The sequence below is a fragment of the Balaenoptera acutorostrata genome, chromosome 9 (assembly GCF_949987535.1).
Source record: "Balaenoptera acutorostrata chromosome 9, mBalAcu1.1, whole genome shotgun sequence".
In the NCBI taxonomy this organism is placed as follows: domain Eukaryota; kingdom Metazoa; phylum Chordata; class Mammalia; order Artiodactyla; family Balaenopteridae; genus Balaenoptera; species Balaenoptera acutorostrata.
The window spans coordinates 45,156,763-45,174,962 of record NC_080072.1 but is presented as its reverse complement, the minus strand read 5'-3'; the positions used below and the strand labels follow the sequence as shown (position 1 = coordinate 45,174,962).

Genomic DNA, 18,200 nt, shown 5'->3' with positions numbered 1-18,200 from the left:
ACAGCCCCAAAGGGCTTTATGAGTTTTAAAAGAAACAGTGGCTAGGGGACTTCCCTGGTGGCGAGGTGGTTAAGAATCCACCTGCCAATGCAGTGGACACAGGTTCGGGCCCTGGTCCGGGAAGATCCCACATGCTGCGGAGCAACTAAATCCGTGTGCTGCAGCTACTGAGCCTGTGCCCTAGAGCCCATGAACCACAACTGCTGAAGCCCGTGTGCCTAGAGCCTGTGCTCCGCCACAAGAGAAGCCACCGCAATGAGAAGCCTGCGCACAATACCCAATGCAGCCAAAAATAAATAAATAAATTTATTAAGAAAAAGAAAAAGAAACAGTGGCTTAATCATATTGCAATATATAGCGCAGTGGTTAAGAATCCGCCTGCCAATGCAGGTGACACGGGTTCGAGCCCTGGCCCGGGAAGGAAGATCCCACATGCTGCGGAGCAACGAAGCCCATGCGCCACAACTACTGAGCCCGCGTGCCTAGAGCCCGTGCTCTGCAACAGGAGAAGCCACCACAATGAGAAGCCTGCGCACAGCAACAAAGAGCAGCCCCCGCTCACCGCAACTAGAGAAAGCCTGCTCATAGCAATGAAGACCCAACGCAGCCAAAAATAAATAAATAAATAATAAAAAAATAAAACATAATTAGTATAAAAAAATTTTTTTAAATGTATCAAATCAACATGTACACCTTAAACTTACACAATGTTATATCTCAATTTAAAAAGAAAAGAAATAGTATCTTTGTGGGACTGTGAAAGCTAGCTGTGGTGACTAGGGTAAATTCTGGCACTTGATCTTATCTTTGCTCGCCTTGTATGTCTTAGAAACTTGTCTAACACCAATATTCTGCAGGTAAATAGTGAGACCTGTAATGAGGCAAAGCAGGGCTCCTGACACACAGTAGGCGCTGAGGAAGTAATACTGAGTCCATGAACCTTCTCTTTTCAGGGATTGACCTTGAGAACATTGTTTACTACAAGGACTGCACCCACTATTTTGTCATGACTGCCAAGAAGCAGAGCTTGCTTGACAAAGGTGTCATCATTAATGTACGTATCGCTTGGCTATGATGTCCTGTCTTTCCCTTTGTGACCTGGGCTGGCAGCATCAGCGAGTGTGGGAGCAGATGTCATCCTGCCAGAAACTAAGTAATGGGGGGAAGAGGGAAGGGACCACCATCCACCACGCCTTTCTCCTTGGTGGTGCGTGAGTGTTGGATGGAGGAGCCCACACGAACAATAGAGGCAGAGGTGTTTCTGCAGAGAGCTGGGCTGGTGCGGGAGGGGGAAATGCTGAAATTCTTACCCAGGTGTTAGTGTGGGTTCTTAACCACTGAGAGATCAGCTGAGTCTTTTCCTTTCAAGTGTCTCATTTATCCCTGCCTCCTTTTCTGGGAGGTCACACACATACTTTGGAGGCAGATGGGGGCTCCTTGTCCTAGTGGGATCCAGGCAGTTTCACTTGTGAATTTCACGCTGCAGCCTCCTTGTCATGGTATGGGGGAAAGCCCTATTGCAGTCAAGAAGACTCAAGTTGAATCTTCGCTCTGCCACGTATTAACTTAGGACTGTGACTAAGCTGTTTGCCTTCTCTGAACCTCAGTCTTCTTGTCTGCAGAATAGGAATAATAGTTTCTAACTAAAAGGATTGTTCAGAGGAATAAATTTTAAAACGTATACAGAGCACTTGGCATGTAGCAAGTTGGTAGATTCCCTCCATAACTTCTCTACCTGGTTTGGACACTTGCTTTTTTGTCCTGCTGGCTTCCTGGCCTCTGCTTCCTGCCTTTGCACCTTCATGCTTATACAGAGAGCAGGGCTGCAAGGAAGAAGCACGTGGAGTGGCCAGCCCCAGGCTGGCACCTTCTTTGGTCAGGTTTCAACCCCTCCAGAGACCCTGTTCCTGCAGCTGCCGCTGCTGCTGTATGTACCCTTAAGATAAGGATCATGCAGTCCAAGGTCAGCCTGCTCTTGGGATGTCGGCCTGTAGCCCAGGCAGCACGGTGACCATTCATTGCTGCTTGTCAGAGAAGAATGTGCCTATCCTCACGCCAGCTTGTGCTGGCAGCTGGCTGGGCAGCTTTAGTAACCCAGCCCTCCCCTGGGCCTCCTCTACATCAGCTCAGGGCTTTGCTGAGAGCCCGAGTTGCTGGACAGAAGGCTGGGAATTGGCGGGGAGGGCGGGGGTGGGGTTGAATGAAGCCTGCTTAGCACAGTCAGCAGATGTGCAAGCAGTGGTTTTCAATATCTGGTGCCCCACTGCTGACCCGGTCTGGGGGAGGTGAGGCCATGTCCCCATTTTCCCTCTGTTCCACAGGTCTCCCTCCCAAAGTTACCTCCCCTATTGGGATGCCTGTGTCAGATAGGGAAGGACTATTTGGGGTCCAGGGTGCAGGCGCAGAGGGTACCTTTGCAGAGGAGGGTCTAGGGAGGCTCTTGTTATCCCACCCCTGGAAAGTCAGGCCAAGTTTGACTTGGGGTTCCTATTTCATTGGCTGAGTACTCCGGCCTGCTGAGATGCTAAGGTTTCCCCAGGTCATCCCAGGGTGTTTGTCCTGGCCACAACATGTTGCTCATGGTGACTTGATTTTTTGGCAGTTGTCAAAGCCCCTCCATGCTCCCCTCTCAGGCTGTGTGTCATGGCACAAGTGGGTGGGAGCTCCTCGCTCTGGTCCCATAATTACTGCAGGAGCTGGGAGCAGATCCCAGGCCCACAGTTGTCCTCATCAAGGCCTCCCTTCTCCCTCAGAGAATCTAGGAGTATCAGCTGAGCTGGTGCAGAGGGCCCTCTAGGTATAAGACATGAACTCTAGAAATTGGAGGCCATGGCCGGACATGGGAGAACTGGACACCATTTGGTTCAGGAGCCCTGGCTTGAGTCTCCAGGTGTCCAGCCAAGCTCTATAGCATTTGCATAAGCTGGGAGCTGACCCCTCTACCCCGAGCTACTTAAATTACCATTTTTCTCTCGCTCCCAGAGGAATGGCAAGTCCTCTGTTTTCCTGTCCCTGTATGGGTCAGCGTCTTCCTCGAGACGCACAAGGTGCCGAGTGAATGTTTGTTGAATGACTGACTGACCTGCTTCCCCATCTATTCCTGCTGATCTCTGGGCCTCTTTCTATGACTACTGAAGGGAGAGTAAAGTTTCTCCTCAGGAAACCCTGCCTCTGGGCTCCCAGCTGTGTCCGTCCTTCCTGGCCCCTGCCTCTGCTGGTCCATGCACACACAGGCTTGGTCTCACCTCAGTAGGAGGGAGCTTGGTTGCCAGATGTGTGAGGTGGATGGAAACACGTCACAGCTGGTCTCTCAATGCCGAGTCCACCCTCATTTGAAGCAGTGAACAGACATTGTCTGACCTTCTCTTCTGGTCTACAGCTTCTTTCCAGCTTTTCACTTGGGGTGACTAGTCTTCCTGTTGGATTCCCCACCCTTCTCTCATGTTTACTGCTTCCCTCTCTCCTTCCCCACCTCCGTCTAGGACCCAGCCTCTCTTCAGTTCCCTGGGCCTGTGCAAAATGAGGTCCAAATTCGCCCCCTGCCTTTATCTTCATTTAGCACTCCTTCCTCAGCTCTGCCCACTTTATTACACCCCCGTTCCCACTTTTTCTCTCTCATCCTTGTTCTCATCTGTTCCCTACAAGTCTGTTCTGCCATCCGCCCACTCACCTGGGACCTCCTGCCCTGCAAGGCCCTTTGATTTCTCCCAGCAGCCCTGAGCCAGGTGGCTGTCATCCCGGCACAGCCGGGGGGTCTGCCCCTTGGCCAGGTCTCCACAGTCCTGCGTGTGGCTTCAGCACCAGCTGCCACCTTCATCATACAGTGTCCACATTCATCCACCACCCGGTCCTCCGCGGGGGTTCTTGTGGCATGTTTTGAAGAGGGGGTATTTTTGAGATTTCTCCATTCACTCTTCCACACCTTCAAGAAGGAGAGTGATTATGTGATGTAAGAATAGATATGAGAAAGGAAAGCGAATAATAGGAGCTCCAGCCTGGACTCCATGACCTGACAAAGGGCTCTTGGGCCAACACTGGGTTCCATTTAGTTGATGTGGCTTGAATATGGAAATATTAGAATTTCTGGGAAATCATGGCTGTTGGGAAAATTGCCACAGTAGGTCACTGTTTGTAGTTGAGGCTGTGCCTTCTTAGACCTTTCTAAATGCCCTTGCTGGTGCCCTCGGTGGGTCTGGGATCACTTCACCATATGGTGTGGTTTGTGCCATCATGATTTATTAGGGACAGGAATTCCCAGCCATTGAGAACTTCCCAATGCCTAGGCTTTGGGCTAGGGAGTCATGTCCACGGTCTCATTCAGTCCTCACGTGGTCCTACATAGGGAGTAGACTTTGTTAGTCTCATTTTACAAATTCAAATTTTACAAGTGAGATTACGGAGACTCAGAAAAGTTCAATAACTTGCCCAAATTTATGCAGTCAGTAAACAGAGATGGAATTTGACCTGTTGATCTCACTGCCCCAAGGCCTGTGTTGGTCTTACACACTAGTCCCTGCCCCCTGCCCCAAGGATTTGCATTTTCTGTGTCTCCTTTTGGGAAAGATAAGTCTTTTAGTTTCTATAGCCACACAATGAGCAGATTGGACTCTGGGAGACATCCTATAGTTCATTGCCAGTGTCCCTCCAGGGTGGATATCCTAGTCCTCTAAGCTCAGGGTTCTCTACCTCCCAGCAGGGAAGTGTAACAGTTAACACTGTAAGAGCAAAGCAGAGCCCCGAGGAGCCCTCAGCCTGTTGAGAAAAGGGTAACTGATCGTGGAGAGGAAGTTTGAGAGTTATGCCAATTACCCATTTCTTTTTCGGACTTGTTTGACCACTAGCCGCAGCATTTCTGGACCACATTAGCTTAGCTTAGTCTGTTATAAAATCAGTCTTACTCATTTGCTCTTCTGTCTTTTAGTTTCACTGAAAGTTATCACAAGAAGCAGCCACATGAAATATGCTTCTATATTTGCTGCAGGATCATTACTGAGTACACGGTTCATGACTACACAATGTTCTCTGTCAAAATTCCTATGTCAGACAGTTCTTTTAGAATTTAGTGCCAGGAAAAAATATCCTCCCCTAGGAATTTCTATGCTTCCTTCTTTCTGATAAAGAAAACCCTGTATATATCACATTTCCCTTTTGCCTTGGATGCCAGGAAGCTCAAAGCCAAATTTTTTTAAAAATTTATTTATTTAATTTATTTATTTTTGGCCGCGTTGGGTCTTCTTTGCGGTGCGCGGGCTTCTCATTGTGGTGGCTTCTCTTGTTGCAGAGCCCAGGCTCTAAGCCCAAGGGCTTCAGTAGTTGTGGCTCGTGGGCTCTAAAGCGCAGGCTCAGTGGTTGTGGTACATGGGCTTAGCTGCCCCGCGGCATGTGGGATCTTCCCGGACCAGGGATCGAACCCATGTCCTCTGCATGGGCAGGTGGATTCTTAACCATTACGCCACCAGGGAAGCCCAAAGCCACATTTGATGCTTAATCATAACTCTGTTAACGTTCACAGATGGCTGATTTGGTTCCTCTTTATTCCCTTGGCCCCGATTTTCTATTTGTTTTGATTAGCCTCTCTGCAAGTCCATTCCATGTCCTTTTACAAAGAAGTAGGTATGACTCCTTGCCCTTTTGAGGGGCAGGTTGCTATACTGTGCTCTTGTTCTTTCCCCCAGGACTATATCGACACAGAGATGCTGCTGTGTGCAGAGAACGTGAACCAGGACAACCTGCTTTCCTATGCACGCGAAGCTGCAGACTTCGCCACCAATTACCAGCTGCCGTCTTTAGACTTTGCCATGAACCATTATGGACAACCCGACGTGGCCATGTTCGATTTCACCTCTATGTACGCCTCCGAGAATGCAGCCCTGGTGCGCGAGCGACAGTCACACCAGCTGCTCGTGGCCCTGGTGGGCGACAGCTTGCTTGAGGTACTGGCCTGCTTTTGGAGCCCCCTCATTCCTGCTGGAAGACAGATCCCCACATTGCTATTCTAACTGGCAGCATCTGCTGTCCTGCAGCCCAAGGGAAGGACAGGCTCTCAGCCAACTGGCAGGACTCTGCCGAGCCCGTCCTGGCCTCAGAGCCTGACCTTTGATGAAATTTAGAGGGGTCAGTTCTGCCTGTATACAGGCAGGAACACTTCCTCTTGCCCCTCTGGGTTTTTCTGGGCTGACTTCTCGGTTGAAGTACAAAATTAAGCGGCCCGGGTCAGGCCATCCTTCCCAGAGCGTGCAGATCTGCAGCTGGTTGGAGACTTCTTCATCCTCTGGGTGGATTTCTGTGGCCGTTTCAGCATCGAGTTTGAATAGGAGCAAGAAAGGAGTGTGGGCCCCAAAGTCCATGGCCTCCCTGCTCAAAATTCTTCCCAGAAAATCTGCAGATGCTAGGATTCTTATATTAAATGAATGATTTCAGAAAGGGTAAATTTTTATCTTAATGTAAGCACTGACCAAAAAATGTTGATGTATTTATCTGAAGTTAGCATCAAATTTCAAACCACGCTTTGGGTGCACATGGAACAGTTTAGTTAGAACTTAGCTTGGTGAATCAATGCTTGCTCACCACTGTGTGCGGACTCGAACCTAAGCTCCTTGCTTAAGCACTCAGCACCCCCTCTGCTTCTGTCCCAATCCTCCCTCCCAGCTTTCTCTCTCCTGGTACTCCCCGCCCGTGCTCTCTGCTGCACCCAAACCAGATGGGCTGTTTTTCCATCCGGCTCCGTCATTTTCCCGCCACCAAGCCTTTGCCCACACTGTTCCGAACGGATCAAGATCAGAATCCTATTCATTCTTTAAAATCAGCATGAATGCAACTCTTCCCTGAAGCATTCCTTGATTTCTGTCTCCCCGCCCCAGGGTGGTTTTGCCTCTGCCTTTTTGAGCCCCCAAAGCAATTTTGCTATTCCCGTGTCATAGCACCCTTGCATATGACTTTGTGCTACAGCTATTGGTGTTTGTGGTAAGTTCCAGTGGGCTGCCTGTCACCTCTCTGTCCCCCCAGTGCCTCGCACAGGCCTGGCAAACACCAAGTGCTGGATAGAATGGGATGGCAGGCTGGGGATCACTGGAATCAACTTGAACTTTGCATGTGTCCTTTGCAGCCGTTCTGGCCGATGGGCACCGGCTGTGCCCGTGGCTTCCTGGCAGCCTTTGACACGGCGTGGATGGTGAAGAGCTGGGACCAGGGCACTCCTCACCTGGAGCTGCTGGCTGAAAGGTGAGTATTGACAGCAGGACCCTCAGCTGGAGGCAGGGCCAGGTCAAAACTCAGGCAGGAGAGGAAGTGAGGCTGGATGAACCTGGAGCCTCTGCCCCCTCTCATCTGCCTTCCCACACGTGGCCTGATTTCATCATTGGGGTCCCCAAGGAAACGTTCTCTGTCATGATCTACCTCCCCCAGTGACTTTCCGTGGGGGCCAGGCCCTTAAGCCCTGGATGCCAAAGAGAAATCTTCATCCAGGGCGGCCCTGAAGTTGGGGTTCTTGGCACTGCTGAGACACTGAGGAGCCAGAATGGGTTTAGGGGAAGCTTCCATTGCAGCACTGATTCCCACTCTGTTGGGGGCTGGGTGCTCTGACCTCCCAGGCCTCTTCTGCTGCTGAGATCCTGGGCTTCCTCCCAGACCCCTGCTGCTGGCCACGTGGCTGTGACAGCTGGTGGACCAGGATAAGTCAGGGCTGGCGGGTGGGGACGGGCCCCTGCTGGTCTTGGGTGTGGAGACCTGTGGTCATGGGGGACCAGCCACAGGAGGCAGCGTGGCTGAGTGGCAGTTATAGCAAAACCACAGGGCTCTGGGCTGCCAGCTCTGAGTCCCTGCCCTCTGCCCCGGGGAGGAGGCCAGCCTCACCACCTCCCAGGGTCCCTCCTGCTTCCCCTTGACCGTGTTGACCCTCCCCCGCTTTGCAGATCTCGAGAACCAGGAGGGCCAGGCATTGCTGGGAAGGGTTACGCAAACACAGATCTAAGAAGCTCTTGGGAGCAGGGGAAGGCGGGTGGAGGGGAGGAGTGGAGAGAAGGCCGGAGGCTGCAAGAGCAATCCTTGACCCCTCTGCTCTGCCTTCCTCCAGAGAAAGTCTTTACCGGCTGTTACCTCAAACGACCCCAGAGAACATCAACAAGAACTTTGAGCAGTACACATTGGACCCGGGGACGCGGTACCCAAACCTCAACTCAAACTGCGTCAGGCCCCATCAGGTAAGGCCTTGCCTGGAGTCCTGTGTGGGTCACCAGGCGCTGAGCGGTGAGAAGTGGGGGGTCACCTAAAATCTTGGCACGTCCTTGGGACCCAGGCCACCATCGCCTCTTGGCCCAAAGGTGAGGCCAGTTCCTCTCTCTGGGAAAGCCACAGAGAAAAGCAGAGTCAGCATCTCTCTAGCCAACAGGAGAGAACTAGAACACATGTAAGTGTGTGTCCACATATGTACGTGTATTTACGTGTGTTTATTTATCACTGAGCATGTGCATTGCTGAGCATACCTCTCTCAAATAATCTACTTGATCAAATATCAAGTTCTTTCCGTCCGAGGTCCTAGAGTCTATTTTTTCTCCCATTGACTTAGAGTCACACAAGCTCTGACCTCTTCAGTCAATAGCACAAAGAATGGTGTGAATTTTAAAAATCAGCCAATTACATATATTCACACTCGAGTTCCCCCACATTTGGGTGGATGACAGATCCGCAGCTCTGTCTCAAGTTGCTGGTTCCCTTGGTGAAGGTCATGTCCTTCGGCGAGAGAGGAAAAGGGCAGCCAGTGTTGATGAGTGGGTGGGGTGGGTTCAGCGACCCTGCAACTACTAGGGTTTGGGGAAAAACTAGCAGACAGCTGTGTGTCCTCTCTCGCTCCTAGGTGAAGCATTTGTACATCACTAAAGAGTTGCACCAGTGCCCTCTCGAGAGGCTGGGCTCAGTGAGGAGATCCGTCGGCCTCTCCAGGCGGGGTAAGTGGCCCTCCTGGGACCCCAGCTTTGCAGGGAGGAGGCCTGCTAGGTGGCCACTGGGGCACAGGCCCTGCAGCCAGCCTGGCTCTGATCCAGTGACCTGCATGACCTTGGCCAGGTGCCTCTGCTCTCTGCACTTCACTTTCCTCATCTGTAAAACCGGGACAAGGGCAATACCAACCATAAGATCATTGTGTGGGTTAGAGGTGAGCGCTTGGCACATTAAAGTGAACCGGAATGACTTCCCTGGGACTTGCTTTTCTTTTCCTGTTGTTGCCAGTATGAGGAGTCTTGTCTCCCCAGCTAGATAACAAGCTCCGTGTGCTTCACTCTCTTCCTGGTCTTCCAGGGCCTGGTACAGTGCTGGGCACAAGGCTGGTGCTCAGTGCGGAGGGAAGGGATGATTAAATGACCAGCTTCCCAGCGTCCACCCGGCTGTGCTCAGGTCACCATCCTGCTTAAAGACACACCTGGCTTCCACTGCCTGCCCAGACCTTGCATCCTGCCCGCCACTGGGCAAACTCAGCCTCACCAGCCACTCCTCCCTGCCTTCCACACCCACACGCCCTGCTGCTGCTGGCCTTTAATAAACCATTTCATATAACATGGCAGGTTTCTCTAGATTCTTTGCCACGGCACAGTCGTTTTTGTTTTCCTGGAGATCTCCTTCTGTCCTAGACACTCTTCTAGAAGCAGTCAAATGCACCTCCTCCATGACCCTTTCTTTGGCGAGTTCCCCTGCCCTGGTAGACTCTGGCAGACCCGCTCATGTGCTCCCCTGGCATTGGGTTTCTCTGTTATTGTCACCCACAGCTGCGTCTGTCTTCCCCACAGGATAAGCATGTCGTTGGCAGAGTCCGTGTCATCCTCGCCTCTGTGTTCCTAGCCTCTAACCAGGACCTGGCCAGAGGGGGTCTCAGGAACTCTTTCCTGCAGGAGAGCATGCTTCCTGTCCCAGCATCCTGCCCTCCTGCGTGCTCTCGACAGGACCCCCTCATGGGGCTGCAACTGTGCCCACGGCCCCTTGCCTCAGTGCTGTTCCTCCCGGTCCCCACCCGTGGTGGCCGACAGAGCGGGTCCCCAGGGGGAACTGCTGAGATTTCCGTAGAGCGCTTCACCACTGTCCGTCTCCTCTTGCTGCAGAGTCAGACCTCCGGCCCAGCAAGCTCTTAACCTGGTGCCAGCAGCAGACCAAGGGCTACCAGCATGTCAACGTCACAGACCTGACCACGTCCTGGCAGAGTGGCCTGGCCCTGTGTGCCATCATCCACCGCTTCCGGCCTGAGCTGATGTGAGTCTGGGGCCCAGCTGGACCTGGCGAGCCCCGCATGGCCCAAGGGGACCCTGGAGACAAGGGAGACCGGGGCTGTTCTAGATGTAGAGTCTTCAGGACGTAGATCGGTATTTCTCTTTGCGTACTCTCAATGTGAATTTTTTCTTCAGTTTGTTCTTTTCCCTTTGCACCGATTATTCTGCCAGCAACTTGTTTGATCTGCGTTCCTTCTACGTAAGGAGCAGAATGACTCAGGCTCAGTGATTGATTGCACTCACACACCAAACCCCCTTCATTTGGGAAATTTGAGTGTTCACACCTTGGAGCTCTACCCTCAAGAGAGGACTTGTGGGCAAGATCTAATTCTGGGGACCAGCTTGAGGGTTTTATAGCCAAAAGAATTAGATTTGTGACCCAGATCCGTTAGCTGTATACTGTTGGGCAAGCCCCTTATCTTCTCTGAGTTTGCCGTCTTCATCTATAAATCAGGAATAATGGCAGGGTCATTAGGAAGATTGGATTATGTTTGTGGAAATGCTTTGTGATGTTGAAAGCACAATACATCTATCATGTTGTGTTTAAATCAACTGCAGTGTAACCTCACACCCATGAGCAAATTCATCCAGAAGGCTGGATGGAAACCTAGTAAAGTTTATCAATTGGTACCTTTAGGAAATGAGGTTGCCTTGAGAAGGGGATGAGGCTCTCACCTCTTACTTTATATAACTTGATCCTTTTATTTACAAGAAGCCCATATCACTTTTGTAATTAACAGGAAAAGAACGTATGGGAACTATTGAAAAGTAAAGTAGTTCATAAGTCTTCCAGTCGTTTTCTGATTTTTTCATCCCAGATAGCAAATGACATTTTCGTGGCCCAGATCTGATTGGTTCCACCCTGAGTGAGGACAGGGTTAGCGTCTTCTGGCTGAGCCCCCCTGAGGGGTGGGGGGTCGTGGTGGGGGGATTGGAGCAAGGGCCTTGTCACTTGCAGTGCTCCTTATGGCTAAGTTTGCTCAGCTCTGCACCCCTCTGCATCCTCTCCGAAAACTTCACCTTGTTCTGATTCTCCAGCAACTTCGACTCTTTGAATGAAGATGACACTGTGGAGAACAACCAGCTGGCATTTGACGTGGCCGAGCGTGAGTTTGGCATCCCCCCAGTGACCACGGGCAAAGAGATGGCCTCAGCCCCGCAGCCCGACAAGCTCAGCATGGTCATGTACCTCTCCAAGTTCTATGAGCTCTTCCGGGGCACCCCGCTGAGGCCTGTGGGTAAGGACCTGCTTTCAGGATGAGGCTTTGCCAGCCCCTGAGCCGTCTCTGCCCTGTGCTCTTCACACTGATGTCCTCTCTTCTGGGGCTGACCCCTGCCCTCCCTTTGCCTTTGAGCCCAAACAAGGGTGGACCCCACGCACCCAGACCCATGTATGTAAGTGGGTCCTGTGTGGCAGGTGCCACATGGGGCTGGCCTGCATCTGCCCTTGTCACCGGGAGATCACTGACAGAGCGGCACCAGCCCTCTATGCAGGCCACTGACAGCTTCAGTTGGGGGTGAGGGAATTATTTTGGAGGGACCTTGTCTCAGTGACACCCCGTGAGCTCTGGGGGAGCAGTGGATGGATCTGGATCTCAGTCTTACTTTTATTTCCTAACAGATTCTTGGCGCAAAAACTACGGAGAGAATGCTGACCTCGGCATGGCCAAATCATCCATTTCTCATAACTATCTCAACCTCACGTTTCCAAGGAAGAGAACTCCACGAGTAAGTTTCGGCCTGGGTTTGTTTAATTTCTTCTTACACGTGGATGGGTGAGGGGAAGGGAGATGCCACGTGCTGGGTCTGTTTACGCTGATAAATTACCCAGATCGAGTGCTCACGAAGACATGAGTCGAACTCAGTCAAGTTCCCCTGCACCATGTAGCCAGCTTCAGTGCCTTCAATGTGGTTATAGGAAGGGCAGAGTAGAGAGCAAAGAGGACATGCTGGTGAGTATTTTTAAAAGTAAATCAGATTAGCTCTGCCTCCTAAGCAGGGAGATGGACACGATATCTCACTTTGTTAAGCAATTTGGATCAAGAACACGATGGCCATTGAGTAGCAGAAGCGAATGATGAGGCTGCATTTACATATTCTGTTCCATTCATTTTTTTAATTCATTCATTCAACAATGTTTACTGGGCCCTGTTCATGCCAACTTTAAGGCTGAATGTTTTGTTTGTTTTTGATGAGGGGAGCAAATATACAGAGGTGAGTAATATATGGACCTGGCCTTTGAGGAGCTCAGAACCTAATAAAGAGATTCTCAAATTTTCCCAACTTATGGCACCTTTAGTGTCTTAGTGATTTTTTTTCACACTGCCCCCAGATCAAAAGAAATGCCTAAAATGTTCGTTTGTTAAGTAGTTATATCCAAATAACTTGGTAGGGGAATTTTGCAAGGTGTGTGACGGGCATCACCGTGCTTCCCTAGAAAATCTAAAATATCCTGCGGCTCCTCTCTGAGTTCACTCTGGTGCCACAGGGTGCCTTGGTACGCAGTTTGGAAACCACAGGCCTTACGCGGAATTACAGGGTAATATGAATGACGGCATCTCCATGGAAGGTATAATACAAGTTGCCTTGCTTGATGTGCTCATTTTACAGATAAAAAGTGGAGGCCCAGAGATGTTAGGCTCGCGCGGAGCTTGCCTTCCCTCCCCTGACTCGGCAGGGGGCTGTAGGCCTCTGCGTGCGTCTCAGTGTCTCTGGGTTGCCAACAGGCTCTTAACCGCTGGCCAGTCATGCCTTGTCCTGCCAACCCCTCCGCCCAGGGTGGGGCTGGGACCCCATGGCCTCCTTTCTTTCCCTGGGCTATGTGATCAGTGGTCACTTTTTCCCCTGAGGGCTGTGCTCCCTGGAAGGCAGCAGCAGTTGTGCTGACTCTAGGAACTGGGTACTTAGTGCTCTACATGCCCTGTCTCTAGGAAGGGACAGGCTCGGGGGCTGGCGAGGGCGGGTGTGCGGGTCGGCTCGGGTGTAAGCAGAGCAGCTGAAAGGCTGAGCTGCACCCCACTTCCCTGTGCCCCTCTGCTCCCCAAGCTGCCCCACTCAGAGGCTCTGTGGGAGACGCCATGACCCACCGTAGGTCACACTGAGCGAAAGCTGTCTTCCGGAGCCCAGTCGTCGGCTTGCCCCGCCTCAGCCCAGCTGCTTTTCCTTGATGACCGAGGACCCCTGCTTTGGGCTACTCCATCCCAGGCAAGCCAGTGCAGCCTTTCTGGAAGCTCTCTGAGCCAAACATTTATCACTTTTCTCCGTTCACCCGCTTTCCTTCCACCACTTAGCCCACAGCTGGGAACTGGAGAGGCATGTTTAAACCTTTCACTCACCACACCTCTGTTTACAGAATGACCGAATTGAAACAGCCTGGCCAGCTCTGGCTCAGGAGGTGGGAATGGTCAAAAGTCAGCCGTCAGCCAGGCCCTCCAGGCCCTCTGAGGGCGCCGGAGCGGCACTCCACTTCGCCCTGGCTCTGCTAGCAAATGCAGCGGGGATGCGTGGGCTCTGCCCGGCCCAGCCCTGGCTGATTTTGGCCCATGTCCAGTCTCCTCCAGGGTGTGCTCCTTGGCTGCCCATCTTGAGAGCGGTTAAAATCCACAGATCTTATTCCCTCCCATGGCCCCATTTAAGTCTAAAGTTTGCCCTGCTTCTCGGATAGGTAGAGCGGTTAGGTCATTGAAGTAAGTGCCTGTTGTGGGCATTAGTTGTCCCACCCTTTTTCCTCAGACTGGTGGGTTGGTGGGTTTGCAAGGCCACTGGGTCATATTCTGCCCTGGCACTAAAACACCCCAGCATATACTGTCCACCACTCAATGCCAGTGCAGTGGTCCGACCACGTGCAAAGTACCTTCTCCCCTTTCTATCATGTGTCTTCTTCTTATATCTGGATCCTTTTTTGGTCTGGAGAAATCTGTTTGCAATGTTTGCAGTGCTCTTTGGTCTTAACATGTCTCATGACCAAAAAGTATTGAGTCCACTCCAGGTTGCCCCTGGACACGCACAGAGGAGGTCTGCACAGGAGACTGAAAACTGCACACGTACACAGGGCTCCCCCGCAGTTACACAAGAAGATGTCAATGCAATTAGACATGCAGTTTTCACTGCCCTGGTTCACGTGCGCCTACGGACTGGAGATGCAGGCTAGGCTGCACTTGCATGATTTTGTACACCAGAGCTCAGTCACATGATCTGTATGTACAGGTGCATCTGTATTTGACCTCGCCCCCTCCCCTCGTCCCTCCATTCCCCTCCCTCCCCCCTCACTGACTTCAGAAGACCATCTTGATACGGGGATTGAGCAGCCCACCTTTGTTCACGTGTGGGGTCTTAATCTGAAGAGGGCTCATTGTTTCTCTCCTGAGCCAGTCTTAACGGTCTCTCTCCCTCCTGGATTTTTTTTTTTTTAATTAATTTATTTGTTTATTTTTGGCTGTGTTGGGTCTTTGTTTCTGTGCGAGGGCTTTCTCTAGTTGTGGCAAGCGGGGGCCACTCTTCATCGCGGTGTGTGGGCCTCTCACTGTCGCGGCCTCTCTTGTTGCGGAGCACAGGCTCCAGACGCGCAGGCTCAATAATTGTGGCTCACGGGCCTAGTTGCTCCGCGGCATGTGGGATCCTCCCAGACCAGGGCCCGAACCCGTGTCCCCTGCATTGGCAGGCAGATTCTCAACCACTGTGCCACCAGGGAAGCCCTCCCTCCTGGGTTTTGATGTTGGTGTTGAATTCTTCTTTCCTCCCTAATCTTATTTTCCTGATAACATCCACACTCCAGCAAAAGAGAACAACTTTGGGCAAAATTGAAGGCTCTTCCTCCATCCAGAAACTTGTTTATTTTAGAGAGAATGACTTTCCCATTCCATGCCAAGAGGGTTGTGCCTCTGGTGAGTGGTAACCTGCTGGGGTTGGTTATCCCTGAAGACTGGATGGCCCACGCCTGGGGAGGAGGAGAAGAGCTTAGGGATTCTGTTTTCCTCTTAAAGAAAAGCCCTTGGTCTGCTGCAGATCTGCCTCTGTCCCAGTCAGCAGCTAGAAGCCTCGTAGCATGGGACAGTTCCTGGAGACTCCAGAACTCTTGTCACCAGGCTCACAGGTGACATCTGAACACACATATGTGGTCTCCGTCTCCTGTGTGTGCCTGTGAGTGCACACACACACACACACACACTACCTGTATGTGCTCTCCTCGTCTTACCACACATGGGTAATGCCTGGATTTATGTCCACTTCAGTTATGACACATATTATATTACATACATAGTCGAGGTGACTGATCTTTGTTTTCCCCATTCTGGGCCCATTCCTTGAGGGACGACACAACACAGAAGTTGTCATTTTTCCCTGGAAAGTCCATCCTAGAAGCCAGTTGGGTGGCCCCAGGATTTATGCTGCTCGGCTGGCTGATTCTGACCCAGGTCCTCCTCTAGCGCTGGCCCTGGTGGAATGGGGTTCACAAAGCATGACTCAGATCAGTGTCTGGTCTGAGCTGGAGGGTCCCCCTCCCAGCTCTTCTCCTTGACCCTCCTGCACAGACACTTTCTAAAGATCCAGGGGAAGTTATGTAAGAAAGTGCTTCCTCCATTCACCCAATCATTCAACACAGATTTACTGAGTCCCCGTATTATGCTGAGTTTTCAGTGCTGGGGGCACAGCAGTGAACAAAGAGGGCCAAGGTCTCTGCTGGAGGGAGCTGACCTTCCAGTGTGACTTTCTAAGTTCCTCTCACTCCCCTTCTCCAGCTCTTTTCACAGAACCACCCACCCAGCAGCCACAACTCCCACTAGGGTTCTCGTACTTCTCAGTACGAGTCTTCAGAGACTTGAAGACGGCTTAGGGAGTCAACCCAGGTACTGATGCTGCCCGGGTCAGTTAGCCCAGGACTTAAGCAACGTGCCCGCCCCCATCCCACCCTGGACACCTGTGGTCTGCAGGTCACTGCTGAGTGTGATCGCTCTCCTGTCCTCTGTGTAACCGCAGCCTGGGATTCGGCACTGATTTATAGAATGGGGATGCAAGCTGAAGCCCAGACGACAAATACGTATTTGGGTCTGGTGGGGATTCAGCACGTGTTCAAACCTCTCAAAGTTCCTTTGCTTGTCTGCAAAATATCGTAATAACATAAACATTGCATTGCTGCGAAGACAACGTTGAACAAGTGTGAGCTGCAGGTCTGAGCTCCTTCTCTGGCACATGGAAGGGGCTCTGTAAATGATGGTCCCCATCCCATACTGACTAAATGAAGATGCTTGTTTTCTGAAAACGGTGAAACTAGTTGGGTTGACCACTGGCTTCCGTACTGCAACCATGATGGATCCAGCATTTTACAGTGTCATAGCGCATTTGCTCCTCTTGTTACATTTTGAGGAAGGCAGGGGACATGTTCGCATCCCAGTTTTAGAGATGGGGAAACTTGGTCTTAGGGAGATTATAATGCAGTGCCATATAGGTGGTAAATGTCAAAGCCAGAACTAGAATTCAGATTTTCTAATTCTGTGAATAGCACTAACCTAACTTAAAATGTCTAACACTTATATAGCACTTCAGAGGAGAAGAAGTGTCTTATATACATGAATTTGTTCATCCTTACAATAACTTACTTATGAGCTAGATAGTATAGTATCTTAGAAGTGAGGAAACTAAAGTCAGAAAAGTTGGGTGATATTCCTAAGGTCACTTAGCCGGGAAGTAATTCATGTCAGAACTCGAACCCATGGCTCCATACTGCTCTGCCATTGAAGGGAAGAGCTCTCTTGCCAGTGTCACTGACCATCTTTCTAAATATCATGGTGGCCACTATACTCTCAGGACACTGCCTACAATGGCCAACCTCTCTTCCTATGACCTAGATCTGAATTTCTCCACCAGCTAACTAAATATAAAGTTGGGGCTAAAATCACCTTAAGTCAGGCAGTATGGGAACGTGATTATCTTGTGATGATCAAATAAATTATGAGATTGGTAGACATATGTCTTTGATTTTTTTTTAATGGAGAACACCAAGTAGTTTAATAAATGCCTTTTGATATATTAGAATCTTTCAAATCATTGGGAAGTAATGATAAGAAAGTATCTTAGGGTGAAAGGGCAGGAAAAATTAATAAGAAAAGAAAGTGAGTTATTTATTTATTCTCATACTCTCTCGGGGCACAATATGTATTTTCTTCCCCCTTGTACCCCAATTCTCCATAGTGCTAAGCAGAGTCCAAGGAGAGGGCGTTACAGAGGCATTTTTGGCTCCCCAATAGTGATATACAGATAAGAAAAAAATCAGATAAATCTCTAGATTTGTGTTTTCTCAAGCTTTTTGTTTTAACCTAGCTCTTAGCTGAGAATCAGTGCTTCCATGATAAATCCATCAGGAAGAACAGAGACCCTTTGGGTTTGTATGTTGCTAACCATATAGACTGCATTTTATTGTCCCAGGGGTTAGGCTGAATCACAGGAGGTGATGTTGCCCCACCCACTTCCTTTCACCCCTCCCCCCAAGGGTTTGGGGGTCTTCTTAGATGCTGCTGCTGGGTACACTCCCCCCAGGAGTGTTTTCTGTGAGCCCGCGGCTAACGTACTGGGTTTGGATCCACACAGGCTCAGTTGGACCAGTCACAGCCAGGGCTGCTGAATGCAAGAGAGTAAGATGTGTTGCTCTTTGAGGGAACAGCCAAGTCCTCATTTAAGGTGGAAACAAGGAGAACAACAGAAACCCCTAAGACGATGCATGAAGTGTTCTTGTTGGGAGGAAACCCTGTACTTTCACAGGCTCGTCTCTGGGCCAGTGCAGGACTCACAGGCCGTGGAGCCAAGCACCCAGACAGCCTGGGCCTCTAGGACCTGATGCTGTACATAAGGTCATCTGTTTCTCTTGGTGTTTGCCCAAACATTTGGGTTGAAATCATTTCCATTCACAGAATAATGATTTATTAGAAGCTGAGGAAAATGTTGAAGGGAAGGCGA

The 18,200-nt window shown here is 50.7% G+C and overlaps 1 protein-coding gene across 12 annotated transcripts in view; it reads left to right on the top strand.

Moving 5' to 3' along the window:
• The window catches only part of MICAL2 (microtubule associated monooxygenase, calponin and LIM domain containing 2), a 237,624-nt gene that overhangs the window by 95,680 nt on the left and 123,744 nt on the right, over positions 1-18,200 (top strand). For all 12 annotated transcript variants that reach the window (XR_009009189.1, XM_057552292.1, XM_057552287.1 and 9 more), the window contains exons 8-15: positions 954-1,054; positions 5,676-5,933; positions 7,106-7,221; positions 8,072-8,198; positions 8,852-8,942; positions 10,086-10,233; positions 11,289-11,488; positions 11,872-11,978. Coding sequence is in view for 11 of the 12 variants with exons in the window: in XM_057552292.1 (XP_057408275.1) it covers positions 954-1,054; positions 5,676-5,933; positions 7,106-7,221; positions 8,072-8,198; positions 8,852-8,942; positions 10,086-10,233; positions 11,289-11,488; positions 11,872-11,978 (1,148 nt within the window). In the remaining variant the exon portion in view is untranslated. The remainder of the gene's footprint in view (positions 1-953; positions 1,055-5,675; positions 5,934-7,105; positions 7,222-8,071; positions 8,199-8,851; positions 8,943-10,085; positions 10,234-11,288; positions 11,489-11,871; positions 11,979-18,200) is intronic.